Source organism: Scyliorhinus torazame, chromosome 1 (assembly GCF_047496885.1).
Source record: "Scyliorhinus torazame isolate Kashiwa2021f chromosome 1, sScyTor2.1, whole genome shotgun sequence".
Classification (NCBI taxonomy): domain Eukaryota; kingdom Metazoa; phylum Chordata; class Chondrichthyes; order Carcharhiniformes; family Scyliorhinidae; genus Scyliorhinus; species Scyliorhinus torazame.
In genome coordinates this window covers 126,733,753-126,757,482 of record NC_092707.1, presented here as the reverse complement: position 1 = coordinate 126,757,482, position 23,730 = coordinate 126,733,753, and the positions used below count along the sequence as shown (strand labels likewise).

General features: G+C 43.5%; 1 protein-coding gene across 9 annotated transcripts in view; it reads left to right on the top strand.

Annotated features, from left to right (window-relative positions):
* Nucleotides 1–3,004: 3,004 nt before the first annotated feature.
* Nucleotides 3,005–23,730, top strand: part of LOC140412060 (transcription cofactor vestigial-like protein 2) — a 41,128-nt gene continuing 20,402 nt past the window's right edge. For 5 of the 9 annotated variants that reach the window (XM_072500791.1, XM_072500794.1, XM_072500790.1 and 2 more), the window contains exons 1-2: nucleotides 22,084–22,322; nucleotides 23,455–23,716. In XM_072500791.1, coding sequence (XP_072356892.1) covers nucleotides 22,167–22,322; nucleotides 23,455–23,716 — 418 coding nt within the window. In that variant the 5' untranslated portion in view covers nucleotides 22,084–22,166. Of the gene's footprint in view, nucleotides 3,162–22,083; nucleotides 22,323–22,437; nucleotides 22,843–23,454; nucleotides 23,717–23,730 lie in introns of those variants that run through there. The other 4 variants (XM_072500795.1, XM_072500796.1, XM_072500798.1 and 1 more) reach the window with 3 other exon arrangements.

Below are 23,730 nucleotides of genomic sequence, written 5' to 3'. Positions count from 1 at the left end.
GAATGCAGGGAAAATTGGACATTGCTAAGAAACAAGCAGGTGCAAGCTCTGTCTGTTGATTAGAACCTTAAATTCTCAGATAGGACAGAAACTACCAAACAATCTACATACTAATGAGCCATCTCCGGGGACAAAAGGGAAACATTTAGATACACAATGTTAAGGCAGACTCCCCGGCGCCAGAAGAAGCTAAGACAAAGCAGACTGACAGTCACCAGGACACGCCCAGCGATCAGGGAACCACCCCTCTATTGGAGGAAAATAGATACAGATGATTGGGAAAGACCCAATTAGATGAGGCCAAGTTCAAGGCCCGCCCAAAAGCGCGCGAAGCCCTTTTTAGTATAATAGGTATCACCCAAGGGAGAATCCTCCTTTGGCTTTGGCTCTCACCGAAGAGAGAGACCTGCCTAGCAGCTGCATCAGACCAAGTAAGTCCCAAGTCAACGCACGCTATGAGATAGACACAGTTGTTACCCTGTAAACAGCTCAACCCAGCAGCCTCAGACCCGAGCAACGGCCATTGTTCCTCTGACTGAGTGGGCACCCAAAGCTAAGTATAAGCATTAGTAAAGTGGTAGTTTAGTTTGTAGAGTTTATGCATGAGTAGATTTGAACGTGTGTAAATAAATGAGCATTGCTTTTGAACTTACTAATTGGTGTATCGAGTCTTTGATCAGTATTCGGTTCTGAACCTTGTGGCGGTGTCGAAAGATACCTGGCGACTCTTGAGCAAACGTAATTAAACAGAGCCAAATTAAGAGCCAACCAAAAGTTAGCAACAAGAGTAAATGGGGCGCAGAGATGAAAGGAACACCCGTTTTTACAGTAGCAGCTGTCGTAAACGGGAGGTTTAATGAAATAATTAAAATGTAGCATGATAGCACAGTGGTTAGCACTGTTGCATCACAGCACCAGGGACCCGGGTTCAATTTCCAGCTTCAGTCACTGTCTGTACGGAGTCTGCACGTTCTCCCCGTGTCTGCGTGGGTTTCCTCCGGGTGCTCTGGTTTCCTCCCACAGTCCAAACATGTGCAGGTTAGGTGGATTGGTCACTCTAAATTGCCTCGTAGTGTCCAACAGTTAGGTGGGGTTACTGGGTTACGGGGATAAGGGGAGGCTTTAGGTAGAGTGCTCTTTCAGGGGCCGATGTAGACTCGATGGGTCGAATGGCCTCCTTCTGTACTGTAAATTTTATGATTGGTTTGAGTCATGCCGGTGGGGGTGGTTCGGGTCAGGCTAGAGAGAGGTGGGGGGGGGCGGGGGGTCGGGTCAGGTCAGACTGGAGAGGGAAGGGGTGGTTCGGGTGGGGCTGGTGGTAGGGGGTCAGGTTGGACCAGACTGAGAGAGGTTCATCTGGATTGGAGAGAGATGGGGGGGGAGGGCAGGGTTGAGTTGGCGGGGGGGAGATTTGTCCAGGAGAGGAGGGGTTCAGACTGGAATGGGGGAAGTCAATCCAGGGGGGAGGCAGTCAGACCAGGAGGGGGGTTGGATCAGTCCAGGATGGGGGAGGTGTAAGACTGGAGAAAGGGGTCAGTCCAGGAGAGGGGTGTGTCAGCTGGAATTGGGGCGGGGAGTCAGTCCGGGCGTTGAGGGGGTCAGACCGAACCGCTCTGGGTAGGGGAGTTCAGAACAGGTTTTACAGGAAAGTGGGTGGAATCTAGCAGGGGGAGTGTGGTGGTGATCGGGCCTTGGTGGGGGGGTGGGGGGTGGGGGGGGTTGTGTTGGGAGTGGGGTGGAGCCGGGTCTGGAATTGGGGGGTGGAGGTTTGGTGGTCCCCTGGGGTCATGTATGTGGGGGTTGTCCCATGCAAAGCTCCGGCTGGGTGTTATATTTACTCTTTTTTTTTCCTTCCCACTCGTTCAGAATAACTATCAGGGTAAAATTGGCAGTACCATCCAAAGTTAATGACTTAAATCGCTTCTGTCAGATTGTTCCCAGCCCAGCGCATTTGTCCAGGGGAAGTTAGCGCTTCTAGGCAATTGCCGGATAAACTCTTATCTGGAACGTGCTCGAGAGATTCCCTAGCGCATCATTGAGGAACCCCCAAATACAACATTGGGGAACCAGGAAGTTACGGGATCATTGAATTCTCAAAAATATTCATCCTCATGTATCTTTTGAGAAGTTCTTGTATATTTTTGATTACATGGTGCTTGTCAAAGTCAATCCGTCCAGCTTTCTTGACTTGGCATTGTTGTGTTGGGTGCAAGGTAAGCATAGGTGTTGAGGTAGCTTTGGTTTCTGAGCAATAGTTCAGACTGGATGGATGGAAGGCCTTGTATTCTGTTAGTCCTGTTGATTTGAGGTATCCATGACCAGTCACTATATTTGAAAAGTACTTCAATGATGGCTGTAAAGTACTTTAGGATATCATGCGGTCATGAAAGGTGCTTTCTAAATGCAGAGGAGAAATTATTTAAGGGTGGGTTTTTTGAGGAGGTAGGAGATGATGGCCAATGTTTTTTTTCAATATATCCTTGAAGCCCAGAAAGAATGCAGTTAACCAGATGCACTGGAACCAATGAGGTGGGTTACCCTTAGTTATTTTTTATCTTCCCTCTTCCTCTCTTTACTTTATTATTACTGTTTGCACTAGTTAATAATGAAAAGAGGTCATAACACCAAATGGCAGTCCCTCAATGCAATACAGCTCTAACTCCAATCACAAATAGAATAAACTGTCAACCACGTGATTTCTGGCAATTTGGTGGCTATGGTCCAAACCCCATAACCCAATGTGAAATGTCTTCATCCGGTCAAAATGCTGTGCTAATCACTGCTGCTCCTGCCTGTGCATCCTCAAAATTATGTATGGTCCAGCAGCTGTTTTGCTTAATATCGTGCCGTATCTTTCTAATTGAAGGGAGCTTCCTAATAATCTTATTTGGGAAAATAGTGTTATTGTTAATCTGTCATATTGTTTCAAAGATTAATTGTCTGTGCAAACATTAAGCCAACATGTAAGAAGTAAAAAAAATAACTGTTGGCTCTCTTATGCTCTCTTCTAGATTCCTGCATTTAGATGTTGAACAGCCTTCCTGCATATACAGGAAGTTGGGACATTTTGTACAATTTCTGCTTCAATATGACATGCATCAAGACATGTCGGACAGCGATGCAAAGGCAAAAGGAGGAATCTAACTGCACCCTTAATTCCAGTAGGCATTTAAGAATTTATTGTTTGAATTTCTACTTTCTCTGTTAATGATTAGGAATGTGGAATTTACCCCATGGATGCAACTCTGCTGATCCACTGTCCAACTGAACCCCAAAATGCTATAAATTGATTTTCAAACAAAATACCTTTACCGCAGCCAATTATTGGTCCACCAATCCAACTGAAAATGTTTTCCAATCGATTGTTAATCTCGAGTAACAGTCATGATTGGACCATTTTCCCGTACCAGCCTCCCTGAACAGGCGCCGGAATGTGTCGACTAGGGGCTTATCACAGTAACTTCATTTGAAGCCTACTTGTGACAATAAGCGATTTTCATTTCCTTCATTTTGAAATATGCCGTTAAGCATGACATCACTAGAAGGGAAGTGTGTCATGTAATCCAGTTTTAGTTTCACTTTTCCCTTTGAGCAGAGCACACACACAGCTCTGCTGCTGACGGCTTTAAACATTCTACTTATGTATATATGTTCTCATGTGCCTAGTTTAAATAAATGTTTACCCAATCCCTTAAGAGCAATTGGTGTTTACTTCACTATAAAAATATAGTATGGTAATCAGAAGTGGTAGCAAGATTAAGTACAGGTAGGACAAGGTGAACAGCCTGAGATCATACTACAAGGCAGAAGACAGCCTTCAACATTCTAATCAGACCACAATGGAGTTTCAGCATCAGAGGGTGTTGAAATCACAGCATGGTGACTGTATAGAAAAGTTTTGGAGACACCAGTATAGTGTTCAAATAAAGGTCTGGTAAACAATTGGTTAGCGCATTGAGAGGACCAGCACTGGGTTAGCTCAGTGGGGAAAGGCGAGTGATCAGGGTGTGGGCTGAATCAATAGTGAGCAAGGGAGAGTCAAACAAAAACAAAGTAATATAAATTGGGCCAGCGAAGGCTGCAATTAGACCAGCAGAGCTTTGGAAAAGCACCCAAAAGCAGCGACATTCATTCCAAGTACTGTTGGAAAAATAAGGGATATTGTCAAAACATCCACAAATTTCCCGATTTTGAATTGGGATGCAGCTGACCTACAATCCAAATTCAAAATTTTTAAACAGCGTACAGAGCTATGGGCCAGAATTTTACAGCCTCACCTTGGCAGGGGTGAGGTCCAAGAAATGCAGAGAGACATTCAAACGTCCATTGACTTTGGCGGAACCGGAAAAGCCCACTGGCAAGAGGGACAATAAAACCCAGCCAGTGGTTTCTTGATTCAGGTGTGTCTGAACCAGACAAGCAAGCCAAAGACGTTTAGCTAGTAATTGGGAATGAAGGCCTACATGGGCTGAACATGAACAGAAGAAGGGTTAACAGAAGAAAAGCTAAAGAATCTGCAAATGATATGGACAACATTGAAAGACTGGTTGAGAATCAGTTTCAATTTCCGTACTCATTGACAAGAGTCCATGCCATTTCAACAACAACCTACAAAATCCACAGACCACTTCATCAGCAGGTTCAGAGAAAAGGGTATGCACTGTGATTTTTCAAACGCAGATTGCAGACAGAATTGTTCAGTTGGTGATCACAACCATTCCCATGGAAGCATTCCATAAAAACCTGCGAGACAAGCTGAAACATATGGCATCGAAGGGCTAATCAAGAATGGACCAAAGTACAGAGTAACCCTGGCAGGTCGACAAAGCATGCAGGTCCTATGTACAGCCTCAATTGTTGACACACTCACGACAACATCCAAACCTCGCAAGCCAGCCGGGAGGTGTGACCTCCTGCAGGCACCAAAGAAATGACCATCTTTCCATCCATTTCTAAAGCATGTGTCAGAAAGGGCCATAGCAGCGACGGTGCAATAGAGCAAAGGTTGATACAGCTACAAAGGGCTGTGCACCGATCCAAACAGACATTACTTAACGGGAGCTTTCCAGCAATAAGAATGACCATCTGGTATCCCGCCAGGAACATATACATGAGGTTACTGACAAACCAGAAAACCACGATAATGTCCACATCCACTCTATCCAGGCATCGCAGTATCGTGTAAGTTTCAATAAGACCCCGCTCATCCTGCTAAACTCCAATTAGTACAGACCCAGAGTCCTCAACCGTTCCTCATATGACAAGCTCTTGATTCCAGGGATCATTCTTGTGAATCTCCTCTGGACCTTTTCCAAGGCCAGCACATCCTTCCTTAGTGTCTGTCACTATGTGTGTGTGTGCTGTGATGAAAAACAGGTGGGAGTTTTCCAAACTGAAGTGCTGCAGTAGTCGAAGCAGGATCCCTGCAAAAACAGCCAGCTTTTGCAGGAATATCTAAAAGCTCTCTCTCTGAATGTGGAAGTTAATCAACCAGCAAAAGGATCACAGATGGAAAAATAACTGAAATCTCTCTACCAAACCACAGAACAGCTGAATCAAAGAATCAACTATTTATCCACAGAATTCAACTACACTGAAATCAGATGACAGAAGGGAGATAGATCACTTGGTTGCAAGGTGTATTGAAAACAACCTCCCACTAAATGCTGGAAAGACCAAGGAACTGATCATTGACTTCAGAAAGCGTAGTACAACCCCACCCCCCACCCCCCCGCCCCCTCCACCGGCTACACCAATGGCACCGAAGTGGTGATGGTCGATAGCTTTAAGTCCTTAGGGGTCACCATCATCAACAGATTGTCTTGGTCCACTCATGTTGATGCAACAGTCAAAAAAGCCCAACAACGTCTATACTTCATACGGAAGCTAAAAAAATTCAGCATGTCTGCATCGACACTCACAAACTTCTACAGATGTGTTAAATAGAGCATCCTATCCGACTGCTTGGTATGGCAACTGCTCGGCCCAAGATCGCAAGAAACTGCAGAGTGTGGTGAACTCAGCCCAACGCATCACACAAGCTTACCATCCTCCCATTGATTCTGTATTCACCTCCCGCTGCCTCAGGAAGACAGACAGTATTCACGACGCCCTATGCTGCTCTTGTGTGGCCCTTGTTCCACACTGTAACCAATCTCTATTTGTTGATGTACCATTGTCAATGTACTCTGATGATTATTCTTTTGTGTACTATGTACGTACTGTGTACGTTCCCTTGGCCACAGAAAAATACTTTTCAATGTATTTTGGTACATGTAACAATAAATATCAATCAATCAATTAATCAGTCAATCAATCTGTAACAATCATAATGCTCATCATTTATGCCTTGCAACTCAAGGGCGGTCCCGTATAATTTTCTTATTTATATTTACTTACTATTTGACTCAATTCTTACTTTAATCCGTCTGAATGTAGATGCATGTGTTTTACCATTTCTCCTTAACTTTTTAGTAGTTAATAAACTTACATTATCTTAACTCAAGTCATCCTGGTTAACATGGCCCCTTTTTAAACATAACTGTTGGGTCTGGAAAAGGGGTCCAAGGGAAAGGAAACCTTTTTAGATTAAACGTTGTTGCTACCAGCAGAGGGTGGGTTGAGTACAGATATAGATCCAGTCATCCCTCCTCATCCAAGTTTGTAACAATTCTGGGGGTAACCCAGCGAGATGGTGACAAATCGAGCGGTCTCGCCCAAATCAATAACTTTTGGGGAACCTTACCTCGGCTGGTCGTTAATTATCTGTATCACGAATGACATTGACTTTATGGTAAGAAGTCTTACAACACCAGGTTAAAGTCCAACAGGTTTGTTTTGAATCACTAGCTTTCAGAGCACTGCTCCTTCCGGAGCAGGTCACCTGAGGAAGGAGCAGTGCTCCGAAAGCTAGTGATTCGAAACAAACCTGTTGGACTTTAACCTGGTGTTGTCAGACTTCTTACTGTGCTCACCCTAGTCCAACGCCGGCATCTTCACATCATTGACATCATGGGTAGAGCAAAGCAAGAGCATGACCATAATACGTACTTAGCATGTAATGAAGGATTGTTGTTCAATAGTCGGAAATCTGACATCAACGTGCAGCAGATCAATATCTTTGGTTCCATTTTTAAAACATTTTCCAATGAGGGGGCAATTTAACGTGGCCAATCCACCTACCTTGCAGGTCTTCGGGTTGTGGGGGTGAGACCCACGCAAACAGGGGGAGAATGTGCAAACTCCACATGGACAGTGACCCGGGGCAGGGATCAAACCCAGGTCCTCTGCGCCGTGCCGCCCCATTTCCATTTATTACAGTGCTGGCATTTGTTCTGATCCAAGTAAAATAGAGTATATTATAAATAATCTTTATTCGTGTCACAAGTAGGCTTACATTAATAAATGAAGTTACTGTGAAAAAAAACCCTAGTTGCCACACTCCGGCGCCTGTTCAGGTACACTGAGGGAGAATTCAGAATGTCCAATTCACTGAACATGCATGGCTTTCGGGACTTGTGGGAGGAAACCAGAGTACCGGAGGAAACCCACGCAGACACGGGGAGAACGTGCAGATTCCGCAGACAATGACCGAAGCCGGGAATCGAACTCGGCACCCTGGTGCTGTAAAACAACAGTGCTAACCACTGTGCTATCATGCCGCCCCTTAAAGGCATGCCACCCCCTCACAATAGGGAAATCTTCAAAGGTTACTCGGTCTGTTTAATATTTCGTATTTATATACCCCCAATTTTGACAAAAATCTTTATTGCTAAGGGAATTATTGAGCAAGGAAGGACATGTCTTTCCTGTGGCATGAAGACCACCAACACCTCATTGGGTCAGGAAAACAGTCTTTATCAGAAACATCGACATTGGGAGACAACTATCCTGGAGATTGATGCTTCACCGAAAACTCTGGGAACGTGGATACTACATAAAGGCAAAACAATTGCATTTGCTTCAAAATCTCTGTCCCATAATGCAATTCAATTACTCCAACAATGAGTCAGAAACATTTGCTTTAGTGTTTGGAATCATGTGACCATGGGCTGGCATGGACAAGATGGGCAGAATTACCTCCTTCTGTGCTGCAACTTTTCTATGATTCTATTCTATTCTGTGTATTTTCATACATATCTATTTGGCAAAAGATTTGTGGTGGAGACTGATCACGAGATGATTAGGTCAAAACTATTGACCAGTGCATTGTCAAGGTTGCCCCGTCCCTTGATAAAGATTCAAGGTTACATCTGTGACCTCAGATACAGGCCAGGTAACTTGATGGTCACATCAGATACACTAAGCAGCTTGCCCAACCCAGCAAAAACAGTAGATATATCCTTGGATCTACAAGTTGACTTAATTAACACCAAACTGGAAGATGTTCTCCAAATTGATCTGGGACATTTTGCGCCATGTAAATGCCAACGGCTGCAGGAAATGACAAAATATTCCACATTAGAGAAACTGTGGAAACCAGCCAAAGAAGGGTGACCTGATTCAATTCAGCATGTCCACAAACACATAAGACCATTTGATCTTACCAGGATGAGATAGGCATCTCCAAGGGAGCCATTTTTGAAGGCAGGCAGGTCATCATACTGGAATTTTTGTGACCTGATTTTCGTCAACAACTTCATCACTCACACATGGACGTAGATGAGATGAGAAGACGTGTAAGGGAGACAGTCTATTGCCCTGGTATGAACAATGACATTGAGACCATTGTCAGGAAGTGTGGGTCATCTCAAGAGAATATGTCAACTGAACACAAAGCACCAATGATTCCACATGAAGTTCCTACCCATCCTTGGTCCAAAATTGCATCTGGCTTCTACCACGTCAATGGCACTTGTTATGGGCCAGGCTTTAGAGAACCCCAAAGTGTATCATGCAGTTCACCTGACCCACAACTTTGAATAGATTGTGGTTATGGGGAGCACACGGACCCACTCTGCAGGTGTGATGCAACAGAACTCTACAGTACTTTTAAATTAAAACAATGTTTATTTATGAAACCAGTTAACACTTTATAAACCCACAGTAAACATCTTAACAACTATCAACACCAATCCTCCCACAGATACAATATTCTGTATGTAAACCTTCATCTTTCCTTTTTCACATCCATAAGACAAAAGACTCTTTTTAACACAGAGATCAGGTTTAAATTCACTACTGAGAGCAGTCAGCACTTTGAAATCACCCAATTGATCTGGAGGCAGTCTTTAGTTTGCAGAGCGAGATCCTCATACAGCTCCTTGCTTTGCCTGCAGCTGTCCAGCTCTCAAAACGAAACTAAACACACACTGTAGCAAACAGCCTAAAACGAAGGGAAAGCAGACAGCCAGCTCCACCCACACTCTGACATCACTGATATACACCCATTTCTTAAAGGTACATCTACTACAGCTATTTTTATAAACACCCATTTCTTTAACATCCATTTCTTAAAGGTAGTCTCACATGATACCTCTCCACAAAGAAAAAAACCCCATCAACTTCAAGATGGTTTCATTTTTCACCTTTTCACTTTCCTTTAAGAAATATGGACAATGAATATATGTTTTTTTTAACAAAACAAAACACGCAAACATTTAATAATAACATAGTCCATTTTTGTTCTTCGTCCTCCAACTGGAATCCTTCTCGATTGACAGTCTCTTTCAACAAGAAGGTCTTTGCACAATCCATCCATTTCTCTGCGCCTCAGCATTTCTCTTTAAAGTCAGATACTTTAGGTCAATCTGATCACAGAGTCCCTTGTAATTCTCCAACACAGGAGCATTGGTTATCACTGCTTTCAGGCAGTCAAATGCCTGTTGAAACTCAGCTGTCCACTGAAATTTTCGACATTTCTTCAGCAAGTCCATCAGTGCAGCAACCACGCTACAAACATTTGGCACAAATTTTCGATCAAATCTTATCATGCCAAGAAATTGCATTATTTCCCTTTGTGTCGAGGGTATTGGAAATTCCTCAATAACTGTTGTTTTCACGTCCCGTGTGACCATTCAACCCTGTCCGATTGTATGGCCAAGGAAAGTGACTTGGGCTTTTCCAAATTCACTTTTGGCTCGGTCTTCCACCAAACCTGCCTCCTGAAGTTGATCGAATAACTCCATCAGATGTTTTAAATGTTCTTTCCATGTCTGGCTGAAAATTACCAGATGGTCGATGTATACCACACAATTGGGTAATCCTGAAACAACTTTGTTAGTTAACTGTTGAAATGTGGCTGGTGCGTTTTTCATGCCAAATGGCATAACTTTGAATTGGTATATACCATCTGGAGTAACAAAAGCTGAAATCTCATTCACCCTTTCGGATAAAGGTACCTGTCAGTAACCTTTAAGTAAATCCAGTTTGGAAATAAAAGCTGATTGTCCCACTTTCTCAATGCAATCCTCCAAACATGGGCTAGGATAAGAGTCCATTCTCGTAACTGCATTAACCTTTCTATAGTCCACACACAACTGTAGGGTACCGTCCGGTTTAGGTACCATCACTATGGGTGAGCTCCATTGGCTGCAACCCACTTCAATTATGCCATGTTTAAGCATACTCTCAATCCCTTTGTTAACCTGTGCCAATTTTAAAGGGTTACATCTATATGGATGTTGTTGAATTGGAACAGCATTTCCCACATCAACATCATGTATAACCATTTTTGTACTTCCCAACTTATCTCCACAAACATGCCCATGTGATATCAATAACTCTTTCAGGTCAGTCCATTTTTCCTCTGGAAGGTAACTCAACAATGTATCCCAATTTTTAAGAACATTCTCGTTTTCCAATTTAATTTGAGGTATGTCAAATTCAAAGTCATCTGGATTTGGTTTCTCACCTTGAGTTAGAATCACTAAAACCTCCTTTTTCTCTCCTTCCCTTTCAAAGTACCCTTTAAGCATATTCACATGACACACTCGGTGAGATTTCCTTCTATCTGGCATTCTTACTACAAAATTCACCTCCCTTAATTTTCTTTCAATCTGATAAGGTCCACAAAACCTTGCTTTCAAAGGTTCACCTACCACTGGTAACAATACTAAAACTTTATCTCCACTGGCAAAACTATGAACTTTGGGTTTCTTGTCTGCTACTTGTTTCATCACATGTTGCGCAATTTTTAAATGCTGTCGAGCCAATTCACCTGCTCTATTTAATCGTGCCCTAAAATTTGACACGTAATCCAATAATGTACGTTCCGATTTCTCACTCACCAGTTTTTCTTTAATCAATTTAAGTGGTCCTCTTACCTCATGACCATAATTAGTTCAAAAGGACTGAATTTGGTTGACTCATTACGGCATCCCCAATTGCAAACAGTACGAATGGAATTCCTTCATCCCAATCCTCTGGATAATCTTGACAATAAGCCCTCAACATTGTCTTTAATGTCTGATGCCACTTTTCTTACGCTCCCTGCGATGCTGGATGGTACGCCATTGAAACCTTGAGGTAAAATGTGATCCTTGATTCTATTCTATTTCTGTGGGCCGTCCATATCTAGGAAAGAATTTAAGTAACTCCTCCACAATCTTTTTAGCTGTAATATTGCCTACTGGAATGGCCTCTGGAAACCTAGTAGACACATCCATTACAGTCAAAAGATATTGATTCCCACTTTTTGTTTTCAGAAGCGGTCCTATGCAATCAATTAAGACCCTTGTAAAAGGTTCCCCCCAATTGATCTGGAGACAGTCTTTAGTTTGCAGAGAGAGATCCTTATGCAGCTCCTTTCTTTGCCTGCTGCTATCCTGCTCTCAGAACGAAACTAAACACATCCTGTAGCAAACAGCCTAAAACAAAGTAAAGCAGACAGACAGCCCAGTTCCATAAGACCATAAGACCATAAGACATAGGAGCGGAAGTAAGGCCATTTGGCCCATCGAGTCCACTCCACCATTCAATCATGGCTGATTTCAACTCCATTTACCCGCTCTCTCTCCATAGCCCTTAATTCCTCGAGAAATCAAGAATTTATCAACTTCTGTCTTAAAGACACTCAACGTCCCGGCCTCAACCGCCCTCTGTGGCAATGAATTCCACAGACCCACCACTCTCTGGCTGAAGAAATTTCTCCTCATCTCTGTTCTGAAGTGACTCCCTTTTATTCTAAGGCTGTGCCCCCGGGTCCTAGTCTTCCCTGCTAATGGAAACAACTTCCCTACGTCCACCCTATCTAAGCCATTCATTATCTTGTATGTTTCTATTAGATCTCCCCTCAACCTCCTAAACTCCAATGAATATAATCCCAGGATCCTCAGACGTTCATCGTATGTTAGGCCTACCATTCCTGGGATCATCCGTGTGAATCTCTGCTGGACCCGCTCCAGTGCCAGTATGTCCTTCCTGAGGTGTGGGGCCCAAAATTGCTCACGGTATTCTAAATGGGGCCTAACTAGTGCTTTATAAAGCTTCAGAAGTACATCCCTGCTTTTATATTCCAAGCCTCTTGAGATAAATGACAACATTGCATTTGCTTTCTTAATTACGGACTCAACCTGCAAGTTTACCTTTAGAGAATCCTGGACTAGGACTCCCAAGTCCCTTTGCACTTCAGCATTATGAATTTTGTCACCGTTTAGAAAATAGTCCATGCCACTATTCTTTTTTCCAAAGTGCAAGACCTCGCACTTGCCCACGTTGAATTTCATCAGCCATTTCTTGGACCACTCTCCTAAACTGTCTAAATCTTTCTGCAGCCTCCCCACCTCCTCCATACTACCTGCCCCTCCACCTATCTTTGTATCATCGGCAAACTTAGCTAGAATGCCCCCAGTCCCGTCATCTAGATCGTTAATATGTAAAGAGAACCGCCTCCTAAGTGTTCCCTTACTTTAAGATCTTTTATCAAGTCTGGCTCATTACATAACACTAAGTCCAGAATAGCCTGTTCCCTCGTGGGCTCCATCACAAGCTGTTCCAAGAAGCCCTCCTGTAAACATTCAATGAATTCCCTTTCTTTGGTTCCACTGGCAACATTATTTACCCAGTCCACCTGCATATTGAAGTCCCCCATGATCACTGTGACCTTGCCTTTCTGGCATGCACTTTCTATGTTGTGGTGCATTTTGTGCCCCTGGTCCTGACCACTGTTAGGAGGCCTGTACATAACTCCCATTATGGTTTTTTTGCCTTTGTGGTTCCTCAACTCTACCCACACAGGCTCCACATCATCTGACCCTATGTCGTTTAGTTCCACCCACACTCTGACATCACTGATTGACACCCATTTCTTAAAGGTACTCTCACATGACACACTGTCTTCATCATCATCGTCAGCCACTTTACCAAGCGCCCCATTATTCGATAATTGCATAATACATCAAGCACAACTGTCGCACGCACTCTAAATGATATTTTCTATTTTTCTGGTGTGCCGAGAGAGGTCATTACGGATAACCGCCTGCAATTTATTGGTAAACCATTTCAGGATATGTGTGAGAAGTGAAATACTGGTCACAATGCTTCTTCTCCTCATTACCCTAGATCTTACAAACGAGCTGAATGAATGAGAGAAATCCTTAATTCTCAAATGTAGACAAATCAACCAAGATCTACACATTGTAATGTTACACTTGAGAGCGGTAACTTTAATTCCATCACCGGCAGAACTCGTGTTTAACGGACCAGTCCCTGCCAATTTACCTACTCTTACCCATTCTATTCTCTCAGAAATTCGAGAACAACTTTTCAAATCAGAAGGGTTTGACCAACTTGCACAATAAAATTGCAGGTAAAGAATTGTAAAATTTACAGTTAAGGCAACAAGTTATATCGAGATTCCCCAGAAGTTACGTTTTAACCAGTCAAAGTGACAAGGGATGTTTTGAAACAAAGGTCCTATGAAGTCATTATGCAGAAAGGCTCAGTGGTGAGTTGCAAATTAGGACAAATCGGATCCATTCCAGCTCCTCAAGCACCATCTGGTCCTATTGCACTGAGGACAAGATCCCAAATACAATCAGGAACAACATCCAAGAATGACAATCCCATAGATCATGGTGAGCAAAGAAAGAAACCTGCAGATAAGGTTACTATTACTGGGTGTACTAGTAGATTACCCCTATGCTTTAGAGACTCATAGACTCATATGTTCTCTGCTCTTATGTAATGGTACCAAACATGACCATGTATTGTAAATAATTCTACTTCTTTGGAAGGGGAGAAAGTATGTTTAAAAATAATTTGGGAAAGGTGTCATATGTTACTGTATTAGTTTCACTTTTTACTTTCAGTAGAGCACACGTACATACAGCTCTGCTGCTGTTGTCTTAAAGCTTTCTCCCCATGAATATCTTTTCTCATGTGCCTATCATAACTAAATGAACCCACAGCATGTTTACCCAATCCCTTGTGAAAAATTGGTATTCATATCAGTAACAATACAACAGGTCTGTCTCACGGACATGGCTATTTTCAGTGAACACCATAACCTTGCAGTTGCTATTGTTAATACTGACAGATAAAAAATTCATACAACATTCTTCTGCCTGCAATTTTAATGGAGGGATTATGGCTTTTTAAGTATACCTAAATTTTTTATCCATTAATGTTGTCAACATTCATTCATATGCTCATATCTTCCTATAAGCCAATGTAACTAACTGAATATAGAGCCTAAAATAAAGGAAGAAAAACTGGCATTTACATGACCACCATTAATCCCAAAGGGAACTCCACTATTAAGTACTTTTGAAGTTATACATCAATGTAGATCATGTAGAAAACAGAGCATCTAATTTGCATACAGTAAACTCCCACCAACAAAAATGTAAAAATGACCAGATAATCTGTTTTTGTTATATCAATTAAGGGATAAATATTGGGCTAGATTCCTGGGGAGGCACCCCTACATTTTTTTCAAAATACTCTCATGGGATATTTTATATCCATTTGAAAGAATAGGCATAACAGGTACAACATTTATTCAGAAAAAAAGCACCTCTCACAGTGCTGCAATGCCTCAATGCTGACAGTGCAATGCTCCCTCAGTGCTGCATTGGAATGTCAGCCCGTCCAAGATTATTGTACTCAACCTACCCTTCTGATTCAGAGGTGAGCATATGCTACCCATTGCACTCTATGTGACAATAAATTGGGAGCAGGATATTTGTCTGACCAATCTTGACCAGAAAATTATGTGTGCAGAGAGGGATAAAATTAAAATTAAAACAGTTAGGCAGAGGAAGCAACAATCACTCAACAAGAGTAGAGACCACCATGAAGTGGAATACTAACTGCCTGCTGGAACATGCAAAGAGTTTGACACTCACTCAACACTAAACTTTGAGAAAATAAAACTCATATCACACAAATTCACACCAGTCAACTGATGTATACCCACTACAACACTGATGTGAAAACAGACACATTCAGATCAGAAAATCTGCTGCCAGAAATAGCAACTATCTTCAGAAAAGATTCCCCATTTCCAATTGTCCATAATTCATCCAAGATAAAATAATGTCACTCATTTGAAGAAAAGTACAACTTAGGATGTTCCATGTTTCCATTAGTTCAATGTTTAAAGGAATAGTATTGCTGAATTCAAACAGGTTTAAATTGTTTTGTTACATATAGGTAAATTTGAGATGGCCAACTTGAGTGTCTGCCATTGCTGGTACACTTGCCTCTGAATCACAAAGTTCTAGGTTTACGTCCCACTCTAGAGCTTGAGGAGAAAACGACGGGATTTACTGGTGCCACTCGAGTAAATAGACTTTTGGTTAGTTCACTGCTTTCTCCAGTCCTCCAAACGACGGGTCCCACCGCGGTGCAGTCGGAAATACCCAGCCCAAGGCTGACACTCCAGTGAGGTATGGAAGGAGCACTGCACTGTTGACGTTGCTGTTTTTTGGATGTGATGGTAAACTGAGGCCCCATCTCCAAGTTCAGATGGATGTAAATGATCCTAGTGCACAATTTTGAAGAAGCCCTGTGGAGCTATCCCTGGTGTCCTGGACAATACTTATTGCTCAATCAACATCACAAAAAAATGGTTTACCTGCTGATTATCACATTGTGGAAGCTTGCTGTGTAAAACATTTGCTACCCCATTTTCTATGTTACAACAGTGACATCTTTGAAAAGTACTTACTAACTGTAAAGTGCTTTGAGACACTGCATAGTCAAGAAAAGCATTATATAACTATAAGTTTTTTTTTAACTTCAGGTTCCTTCTTGTGAGTAAGATTTTGTCTGATATGTTAATGAATTTATAAACATACCTGATAGAGTTCAACAGATTTCGAGCAACATTATATAGCATAGTCGTAATTCGTTAGGAATAGTGATCAGGGAGATTTTTTTCATTACATTTAGAGGAAAGTATCCTCCTGTGGTTGTATACATAGTAACAATTTGCATTTAATTCCCAAGGTGCATCACAGAGTGCAGTCAAAAACCATAGATTCTGAGTTCAAGGAGATAAAGTTTGGGCTTCAAGAAGGATCCGAAAGAAGGAATGGAAAGCCAAGGTGGAGATGGGAGGGAATTCTAGAGGAAGCAGAAACCTTTGCTGTGGGGCAAAGGGAATTAGAAGGCCAGAGTCAGATGAATGTAGAGTTTAGGGGGAAAGGAAGTTTAGGCAATTAGGGAGGGTCGAAGCCTTGAAAGAATTTAAAACAGATAGATGAGAATTTTAAATTTAAGGCATTGGGGGATCATGCACTAAGGCACAGAGATGAGGGGATTGGTGAAGAATAGGTTAGGTATAGCAGATGAGCAGAAGATCATGGAGGGTGCAAGGTCAGAGCATCTGAATAGTCAATGTGAAAGTGGAAGTTTCCTCATCTGCCAGAATGGACCATACTGGAAAAGTTGTTCACCCGGGACGACCTGGGAAAGATTAGCGAAATTTATGGGTGGCTACTGGAAACTGATAAGACACCAATGGAAGAAATAAGGAAGAAATTATAGAAATCATAGAATTTAGAGTGCAGAAGGAGGCCATTCGGCCCATCGAGTCTGCACCGGCTCTTGGAAAGAGCACCCTACCCAAGCCCACACCTCCACCCTATCCCCATAACCCCACCCAACACTAAGGGCAATTTTGGACACTAAGGGCAATTTAACATGGCCAATCCACCTAACCTGCATATCTTTGGACTGTGCGAGGAAACCAGAGCACCCGGAGGAAACCCACGCACGCACGGGGAGAACGTGCAGACTCCGCACGGACAGTGAGCCAAGCCTGGAATCCATTGGGTCCACACGGCCCTGAAAGAGCACCCTATCTAAGCCCACACCTCCAACCTGTCCCCGTAACTCAGCAATCCGACCTAACTTTTGGACACTAAGGGCAATTTAGCATGACCAATCCACCTAACCCGCACATCTTTGGACTGTGGGAAGAAACCAGAGCACTCAGAGAAAACCCACGCAGACACGGGAGAATGTGCAGATTCCACACAGACAGTGACGCAAGCTGGGAATCGAACCCGGATCCCTGGCGCTGTGAAGCAACAGTGCTAACCACTGTGTTACAGTGCCACCCAGAAGTGGCAAGAGTTGGGAATCGAACTTGGAGAGGGGATTTGGAGTGAGATTATGAAATGAAGTAACTCAACTTCATCCTGTGCTAGGATGAGCCACATCCAGCACAGAACTCACATGACGAGGGCATGGATGAGCATGTTTTTTCCAGAAGTAGAAGATTGGTGTGAAAAGTGCAGGAGGGGATCAGCAAATCATTTCCATATATTCGGGGAGTGCTCAAATCTAAGGGTTTTCTGGCCTGCAGTGTTTAACATAATGTCGGAGATAGTGGGGGTCAAGCTGGCACCGTGCCCTTTGTTGGCAATCATGGAGGTTTAAGAATTGTCGTAGCTGTTGCAGGGGAGGTGGGCTGATGTAGTAGCCTTCGCCTCACTGATTGCAAGGCGGTGCCACCGGGGGATTCCCCATGGTTGGGAGATCTGGGTGAATTCTTGAAGTTAAGAAAATTAAATATGCACCCAGGGGGTCGGAAGAAGGGTTCTTCTTGAGATGGAAGCTCTTTCTATCGTTGTTTAAATAATTCTTTGTCATCAAAGGGTAAGGGGTGGGGGTGGTTTAGGGACAGGAGAGGGAAATAAGGGATTTTTTTGGGAAGGTGTGATAAAAGGGGGGGGGAAACATTTGGAATGAAATGAAAATGAATGAAATCCGCTTATTGTCACAAGTAGGCTTCATATGAAGTTACTGTGAAAAGCCCCTAGCCGCCTGTTCGGGGAAGCTGGTATGGGAATTGAACCTGCGCTGCTGGCCTTGGTCTGCTTTACAAGCCAGCTATTTAGCCCACTGTTCTAAACCAGCCCCTTTTCAAACTAGTTGCAACCTGTTGCAAGTTGAATACAGTTTGTGAATAAAACTGTGTGTTTGAAATTATTTTTTTTAATTTAGAAATGACAGAAGTATGAAAAAAAGTTTTGATAGCAGATAGACTGATGGGGGCCAAAGATTGCAGGGCTATGGTTGGCAGTCTTTTCGATGCTGTTCCAGGATCCAAAGCTCAGCTCAAAGTTCAACAGGTTCTGGAGATTACAAATCCATGAGCACATTGTTTCATCAAACACAATGTACAGGAAAAGATATGGGTCATCCAATGAAGTTAAATGAGGAATTTAGGTGAAGATTCAAGTGCAGCAGGCTGTGTTGAACAACACCAAGTTTGGAAAGGACAGGATTCCTGGCAGACAAGTTACATCAAAAGAAGCCGAGTAATTTCAAGCCTGATTTTTTTTACAAATCTGCATATTTTAAAGTGATTTTTTTTTTAATAAAGAAATTAAGGAATTGACAGATTTTAAGTCCTGAGAAAATGAGAAGGTTTGAGATGGAACAGGTAATAGGGGAATGCACTTTGATTTCAACAATGTGCGAATGCAATGAGGTGGAAAAGCATGTAGGGCATGTCTGTTATATGTTTACCTTCTTTTCTAAAAGATAAAGAAACTAGAAGCGGAGTTTTAGCCCTTTATTTTGAGAGTAAAATTTGGATGTTAACAAAGACCCACCCTTACTAACAATCTGACAGGAATTTAGTTGCAAAGATGTTCTTGTCATTGAGTCTTAAATCAGAAGTAATACAAAGCTGAGACCATACCAAATAAATCCTAGATACTTCACACTCGGCAGCATAGTAGGGTGGTTCTTTTTGGTTTGCAGTAATCCCCCTGACATCTTGACACACAATACACAAGAATTGAGTGTGTCAGCCTGTCAGATAAAAATCTTAAAAGCATAGAATAAATTGGTAATTTTGTTGGTATACTACAACACCCCAAAATATTAGGATAACAGCAAATTACTGCGGATACTGGAATCTGAAATAAGAACATAAAATGCTGGACAATCTCAGCAGGTCTGATAGCATCTGTGTAGAGAGGTCGGAGCTAATGTTTCAAGTCTGGATGACTCTTTGTCAAAGCCCCAAAGAATATTGTAGTTTATGTGATCTCGGTTGGACATTAAAGCATTTCTTTTCAATTTTACAACGACCGATGCTTATATACTTAATAAATATTGTCCAATACTTCTAAAGTGTATAATGTTTAATTCATTGTGTTATTTGATTAAATGTTCGAATCAGTAGCAGTCACTCGAATCGTTTCAAATCGTTTCAAAGGATAATTAGATTTATTTTTATTGTGCTTTATTCATGAGATGTTGCCACTGTGGGTCAATGTTATTCTTTTTAAAACATAACATTACAACTTTGGTTTCAAAATTAAGCGACACAATATTCACCTAACAACGATTCCTATATTTATGTGTGTTCTCTGTGGGGGCTTTTTTACAATGTCTCTAATAGCAGCCTCAAGAATTCCACCTACCCTCAGCCATTGCTACCTGAGGCACACAATGGGTTTGCTTCTAAATGATGGCTGGTCCTTATCCTGTTGTCTATTTTTCCTCCTAATAACGTCTTTGTTGCACTAATACAATTCCTCACCACTTTTTTGACAAAAAAGACACTGACTAATTTCAAAATGATCAAATTTTTGTGGATATGATTAATAATAATCTTTATTGTCACAAGTAGGCTTCCAGTAATACTGCAATGAAGTTACTGTGAAAATCCCCTAGTCGCCACATTCCAGCGCCAGCTCGGGTACACAGAGGGAGAATTCAGAATGTCCAAATTACCTAACAGCACATCTTTCCGGACTTGTGGGAGGAAACTGGAGCACCCGGAGGAAACCCACGAAGACACGGGGAGAACGTGCAGACTCCGCACAGACAGTGACCCAAGCCGAGAATCGAACCTGGGACCCTGGCGCTGTGAAGCAACAGTGCTACCTACTGTGCTACCGTGCCGCCCAAGTCGTCCAAGTTGATTATCCAAGTCGTCTTTGCAAAGCAAGGAATCTAATCTCTCAGAGAATGTCGATACAGAATTTAAAAAACACTTCAATAGTCTAGTCTTTAATCCATGGGATGAAATACTTGCATTTATATAGCACCTTTCACAATGTCAAGATATCTCAACGTGTTTTACAGCCAATTAACATTTTTGACGTGTATTGTATCATAGTTGTGATGTAAGAGATGCAGCAGCCAATCCGTGCAAAACAAACTCCCGCAAACAACAATGGGGTTGTGGTCAGATAATCTGGTGTGTGGGTGATGTTGGTTGAGAGATAAATTGAGACCAGAAACGGGGGGGGGAGGGTATTCCCCTACTCTTCTTCCAAATAGTGCCATGGGATCTTTTAAGTGCTCTTGAGAAGACAAGCAGGGGATCGCATTAGCATCTCACCCAAGACGCTACACCTGGACAGTACAAGGCTGCTCCCAGTACTGTAGTGGAGAGCCGGGCTTGATCTTTCTGCCTGAGAGCCCTGAAGTGGGACTTGCACCCATAGCTTTCTAATTATGTGGAAGTGCATGAAATAAGTGGCATATTTGGGTCTCTGAAATAATGCCTGGAGATTATAATTGTATGATGGTTGCATTACAGCAATAGCTTTATTGCCTGTGGTTATGCACTGATCCATATAAATCACCATTTCTGGGATTCTAAAACTAAACTGGACGTGACAACCAGAACATAGTTAGAGGCTGTCACCAGATTAAAACCCCTGGCATCTGAGGGTGAATATGGTGTGTTCATAAATTAATTCAACACTCGATGACATAATTTGCCACTGCATGATAACATTTAGAAGGTGTGAAGAGAAATGAAAACAGTCTGGGAGCTCAGGGTTTAGGCACATAAACATTTGATTCAATTTCCCAAAGGAAACAGAATTATTATATTGACTCCTAGGCTTGGAGTATAGAGTGCTTTAAACTGATTTTGAAAAGAGAAGAGCTGGGGTGGGAGAGGATGAAAGAAATTTGGTGGTTTGCAAAAATGTGAATAAAATAATGAATTAATTTCTATCCTACCCTCACAACTTTATGGAATAATCTGTGGGTCCACTAATCTGTGTGGAGTTTGCATGCTCTCCCCGTGTCTGCGTGGGTTTCCTCCCGACGCTCCGGTTTCCTCCCACAGTCCAAAGATGTGCAGGTTAGGTGGATTGGCCATGCTAAATTGCCTCATAGTGTGCAAAAGGTTGGGTGGTGTTCTGGGGATAGGGCGGGGAACTGGGCCCAGGTAGGATGCTCTTTCAGAGGGGCGGTGTGGACTCGATGGGCAGAATGGCCTCCATCTACACTGCAGGGATTCTATCATCACAAATTAAATGTTCCATTTTCACAGAGACATCAAAACAAGGATTAAAACTCCGCAACTGTTTGCGGGGAAATAATTGTCCTAAATTCCAGTTCTTCGGGGCCGACGAGAGCCGGGGTTTTCGGATTTTGACCGGTTTGGGAGTGATTTTCCCGGGTGCAGGGCAGACGCTCGCCCTAATGAAGGGTTCGCGGCTTCCGGGGGGCGCTTTGGTCGGAGCATGTTAAACAGATCTCCTCATTTGCGTGTGTCAGTGCTCCTGCTGACGGCTATTGGTCCTGGGGACGGCGGGTGAAGTCAGTCTGGGAGGAGCTTGAATGGCTGGGGCGGCCGGAGACAACCTGTTTGTAGTCTCCTGCTCCCAGTTGCTTTGGCAGGGAGGGAGAGGGAGAGGGGGTGCGGGGGGGGTGGGGGGTCCTCTCCCTGGTCACTGGGCGAGGCCATGGAGCTGCCACCTGCCTGAAGCTGGAGCCTTTCCAGTCGGTGCACCATGAGCTGTTTGGATGTCATGTACCACACATATGGAGCGCATCATCCTTACTTTCCAACCACTCCAGTGTACGCAGCACAGGTAGGACAGAGAGAGAGAGATGAACAACTCCGACTGAAGAAAATGTTTCCCACAATATTGCTGAAAGAGCCTCGGGTCAGTACTATTTCACCGGGAGCTGGGGGAGGATTGCCTTTTGTGTGAGGCACGGGAGGGAGATGGAGGGTAACTTGGTGTCTGGCCGCAGATTGAACCGGTTCCAGGGACTGGGCGGGCTGCTGTTGTCCTTCAGGTTTGCAAATGTGGAATCTGCACTCTGCAGCCCTTACAAACTCCTCTCAACTTTGATGGCCCCGTGAGAGTGAGAGGTGCCCTGTTTGTGCCTCAGAGGAAGCCAGCCTTGCCGTTACCCCAGTGAAAGCCCCTGACAGCCTATTTCAGGAGTCAATCCCCAACCGACGCCCTTTAAGTTTGTGGCGATGTGATCAGGCCAGTTCGAGGGAGCTCTGGATAGATCCTGCGCTGTTTCTAATTTTGAAGAAAAAAAACTGGTCTGCACCGCGCTTTAAACTTTCCTTCAGTTAAACTTTGTTTGAATGTTTCCAGCTGTGTTATCCATTTGAATTTGCTGTTTCGGCTGCTGCCGTGGCCTGGGTTTTATCCAGCGCTCTCAAGGGTAAGTGAGAGAGTGTTGCCCCTTCGCGCGTTCTGTTAAACCTTTTGGTTTGGACTGGTGCTAAAGTCGACATTGTGACCAACCCGATATGTGTGTGATGAGCGGTGGCGAATTGAGAGGAGCTCCTTACCCGAGTGGTGCCAGCAGGGTTACTTACATGGAGCTGCCAGCTCCGGGCTCCCTCTCTGGGTCACTGTGCAGTTGTGGACCAGGCTGACAGCCAGCGCGGTGTGAGGAGCGGGGAGAGGAGGCATTGGATTGAGGCCCACCGTCTTTATTCCTGCAGACAAATTCTGCCAGACCCCACACGTCGCTGTTTAAAAGGGGGTTCTCCAATCGGAAAGAATTCCTTGAATCCAGCAGCAAATTCTTTCCATGATCGAACCGAATCCGGGGCAGTGTAAAGTCAGGGAGGTCGGTCTCCTGTGGGGGAGAAGTGCTCGGGGAAAGCCTTCCTAACACAGCTAAGTATGGTGTGCCACCCTGGACCCAGCAGTGTGTCCATCCAGATATGTCCTTCCACAGAAATCTCCCTCCAGTTGGTTCATGTGAGGCACCCTCGCCTTTTCGCTCTGGCCGTTCTAACATTCTGCAATCTGATTCTTCTTCCAGGCTTTCTCGGTTTACCCGCGAGTGCAGGAAGTCACAATGGAGGTCATCCCCTGCAGCGCTGCCCACCCTTCAGCCCCCAGTAAAGAAGATGCCCTGAGGGAGAGGCCCGAGGCAGAGTACATTAACGCCAAATGTGTCTTGTTCACCTATTTCAATGGGGATATCAGCAGTGTTGTGGATGAACATTTTACCCGGGCGCTCAGTAACTACAATCCCGAAACCAGGAACTGCAAAGCCAGGAAGTCTACCTCAGGATCATCAGGTAAAATGGAACAG